At 38.9% G+C, this 3,796-nt stretch overlaps 1 protein-coding gene across 1 annotated transcript; it reads left to right on the top strand.

Moving 5' to 3' along the window:
* Positions 1-1,103: 1,103 nt before the first annotated feature.
* LOC121940684 (protein HIRA-like) lies at positions 1,104-3,404 on the top strand (the record flags this gene model as incomplete). The annotated part of the gene is made up of 4 exons (XM_042483398.1): positions 1,104-1,199; positions 1,686-1,846; positions 3,034-3,201; positions 3,291-3,404. Coding segments are annotated over 4 exons (539 nt in total), but the record flags the coding sequence as incomplete, so codon positions are not given.
* Positions 3,405-3,796: the final 392 nt, after the last annotated feature.

Below are 3,796 nucleotides of genomic sequence, written 5' to 3' on the forward strand. Positions count from 1 at the left end.
ACACACACACACACAGAAAAAACACACCTAAATGCATGAACACACACATCATATGCTCAAACACACACAGTAACGCAGACACAAAAACATTTATAAAAGTTTCTGCATCCACATCTGTATCCTAACCAGTGTATTTAAAGTAACGTTTAGGTTCAGTGTTTCTCCCCAAAACACAATGTGTTTATTCTTCAACTCAAACAGAAGTTTTTATCATTATTATCATCGTTATTATCGTCCTCATTAAAAATGTCAGAAGCCATTTTTTTATATATCTGTTGTTTACAGGTTTGCAGTCGTCTTCTTTCTTGCCTTTGTTTGCACATTGCAGAGCATCTTTTAAGAGTATAAAAAAGGCAAAGCAGCTTTATTTGTGGAGCACATTTCATACAACAGGACAATTCAAGGTGCTAGACAGAGCAATACAATATGAAACATAATAAAGATTTACAGTAAAAGAGGAAAGAGACAATGTAAAACTTAAGATTAATTACTAAATGATGTTAAAAATTTTAAATAAACAAATAAACAAAGAAGTGCAAAGACAATTTGAAATTATTTAAAATAAGATTTAAAATCAGTTTATAGTCATTAGTTGGTGGAATATAAAAGGAAAGTTTTTAGCTTTTACTTTTAGGGTCCGGGCTCATCCAGCAAAAAAAAAAATGGTTACAGCATAGTACTGCAATATTTTACATGGTGAAATTGTGCCAATACACAGGTGCCAAGTATAGTTTTTTTTGTATAAATTATTAGATTATAATTAATGAAATAATACTTATTAGATAAGACATACAGTTTTCTAATTGGTGACATAATTTGTAAAATGTCATATTGGCAATAATATTGTGACTGAAGCTGATAATATGGTATCGTTGGACCTCTGCTGATTCCCGTGTCATGGCGCGTTAGCATCACCTGAAGATCAGAAGAATAACATGAAACCATCGGATTAAATGTTTGCAGGATCACGTGTGTGCACATTCATCTTCATAAGTGTGCACAAAATAAACAAAACTGGAACCCACTCGTAGGAAACCAGCTGCGTAGCACTAAAACTCTGCCTCTGTCAGGCAGTGATTTCAGTGTGTTTGTTGTGTTTATAGATGTGATGGACGTGGCGTGGTCTCCTCACGATGTGTGGCTGGCCTCCTGCAGCGTCGACAACACTATCGTCATCTGGAACGCTCGCAAATTTCCAGGTAGGAGACACAGACACCAGAGCTCACCTCGTCTCATAATAGTTTTTCAAATCTCACACGTACTGGCGCGTTAGCCCTCTCTTCACGCTGTCGTGCAATTATTTATTAACAATTATTTTTATTATTATAATATGGCAAATATAGAATTTGGTCTAAAATGACAGAAATTTGTCTGAAAAAAAATCCCGGAGGCCAAGGTGACATCATTGAGTTGTTCATTTTGCCTGATCGCTACTTTTAAACCAGTTTTCTTTATTATCATGATATATATCGATATCGACTGATATGAAAAAAAATATCGTGATAAGACTTTTTCCGTATCGCCCAGCTCTGTTTCAGACGCTGTGAAATGCGTCTGAACACAGCACGAGAAAACTGATGTTGATCCGGGTTTCGAGGGGTTAAACAACTCATATTCAGTGTAACAAGTTGATGCAGCAGGAAGATATTTTCATCCACGTGTCTGTCGTCCCTGCGTCTCTCCAGAGATGGTGACATGTCTGCGAGGACACACGGGGTTGGTTAAAGGTCTGACGTGGGATCCGGTGGGGAAATACATCGCCTCGCAGGCGGACGACCACAGCCTCAGAGTGTGGAGGACGGTGGACTGGCAGATGGAGGCCAACATCACCAAACCCTTCAGCGAGGTACCGAAACAGTCAGCAGCGTTTGGAGACGCTGTGGCAGAGAGTGCAGTGAAAAGCAGAGCTACTTATTTCACCTCAACTTAAAACGAAGATTTTAATGACTGCGTATGTGCAACATCTTAAAAAAAATAATAAAATTCAGCAGCTGCAGCTAAACAGCGTGATGCACTTGTGCACTATGAAGTTTTCGCTCATTTATCAATCACTTTGACAAAATGACGGCAACTCGGTGACATGGTTATCTTATTTAAGAACCAACAGAGACACGGTATTCAGTTTATTTATATTAATTCAGTATGAATAGACCTGCAACCACCTACGTGTCACAAATCAAGAATTTGATCATCACAAAGTATAAGTTATTGAAAAAGCAGTATTATTTCGATAAAGAGACACAGGTGTAGAGGATCGGGCACTGCGCCTGTGGGTGTGTGCGGGGTTTGAAACCAATTTAAGTCGTACGATTTTAAGGCTCTAAATTGAAACTTGTCGGTGCAGTTTTCCTAAAAACCTACATTGACTAAAAGCCTTTATTTGCATATTTCAGAGGATGAAAACGTCACTTTTGCAAAGCCAGTTAAACTATGTTTTAAATGTGAATATTCAGTTAATGTCTTCAAATATTCAGTGAAAAAATCATTATTATTATTATTATTCTGAATGTCATTTCACCAGTGATCATAGATGTTTAAAAAAATATTTTTAATGGAAAGAAGCGAATAACGCTCTGTTAATAAACACTTTTGTATATTAACAATGTTCATATATTGTAATATAATTTGCAATTTTTTTTTTATAATGCAAATCCGCGATGTGTAATATTGGAAACATGCGGCGAAGGTTGTTCAGATAAATGATAAACTGTGAAGAGGAACGGAGGGTTTTAAATACTCGTCCAAACGGGGTTGAATCCAGCTCTCCTGATGCAGCGGCCTGTGAATAATGTGAGCATCATTGAGAGAAGGACACGTCACGTCTCTGCTTCCCGCTCAGCGCTCTCTGAAACAGGCCCGGATGGTTGACTTTGTGGTGGCAGTATAACATGGAAATATCTGCGTTTGTTTTGTGTCAGCGCTCTTTTTATTCAGGTTTTTCTTCTGGTTTTCTCACTTTTTATATTTTCTCCTGTGCTGACACATGCACACTTCACCAGTGATCGTTTTCTCTCGTCTGTCTCTGTGTCTCAGTGCGGCGGGACGACCCACGTCCTGCGTCTGTCCTGGTCTCCAGACGGTCAGTATCTGGTGTCGGCTCACGCCATGAACAACTCGGGTCCCACCGCTCAGATCGTGGAGAGGGACGGCTGGAAGACAAACATGGACTTTGTGGGCCACCGTAAAGCTGTCACCGTGGTGGTGAGGATGTTTTCACCACATGTTCAGCTTTTAAATGTGCACAGCACCAAAAATCTCTGTCCACTGATCTGTTTTTTTTGTCTCTGCAGAAATTTAACCCAAAGATCTTTAAGAAGAAGCAGAAGAATGGCAGCGCGCCCAAACCGGGCTGTCCGTACTGCTGCTGCGCCGTGGGCAGCAAGGACCGTTCGCTCTCCGTCTGGGTCAGTTCATGCTTCACTTTGTTCCACAAAATGGTAAAAAAATACAAGTCAGTACCAGTGATGCAGGTACCTCTGTCAAGTACCAGATTATTATTATTATTTATTGATTTCTTTATTTTTGGTTATGCACACAATTTTCCCAAACCTCATGGGTTTATAAAACAGCAAAACTGCCATCGCAGCAATCACATAATTCATCACATTTGATTTCATTACAGGGATTAAACATTATTTTTCAGCTCAATCTCAGACAAAATATTTCGCCTCCTTTCTCGAGCGTGAACGAGAGAATTTGCAACAAAAAAGTTCAGTTTTTCATAATCATCCAACCAAAAGAAGTCCGTATAATGATGACATTTTAGTAAAAAGCACATTTCTCAAATCATCATAAA

This window comes from Plectropomus leopardus, unplaced genomic scaffold (genome assembly GCF_008729295.1).
Source record: "Plectropomus leopardus isolate mb unplaced genomic scaffold, YSFRI_Pleo_2.0 unplaced_scaffold9248, whole genome shotgun sequence".
Lineage (NCBI taxonomy): Eukaryota > Metazoa > Chordata > Actinopteri > Perciformes > Serranidae > Plectropomus > Plectropomus leopardus.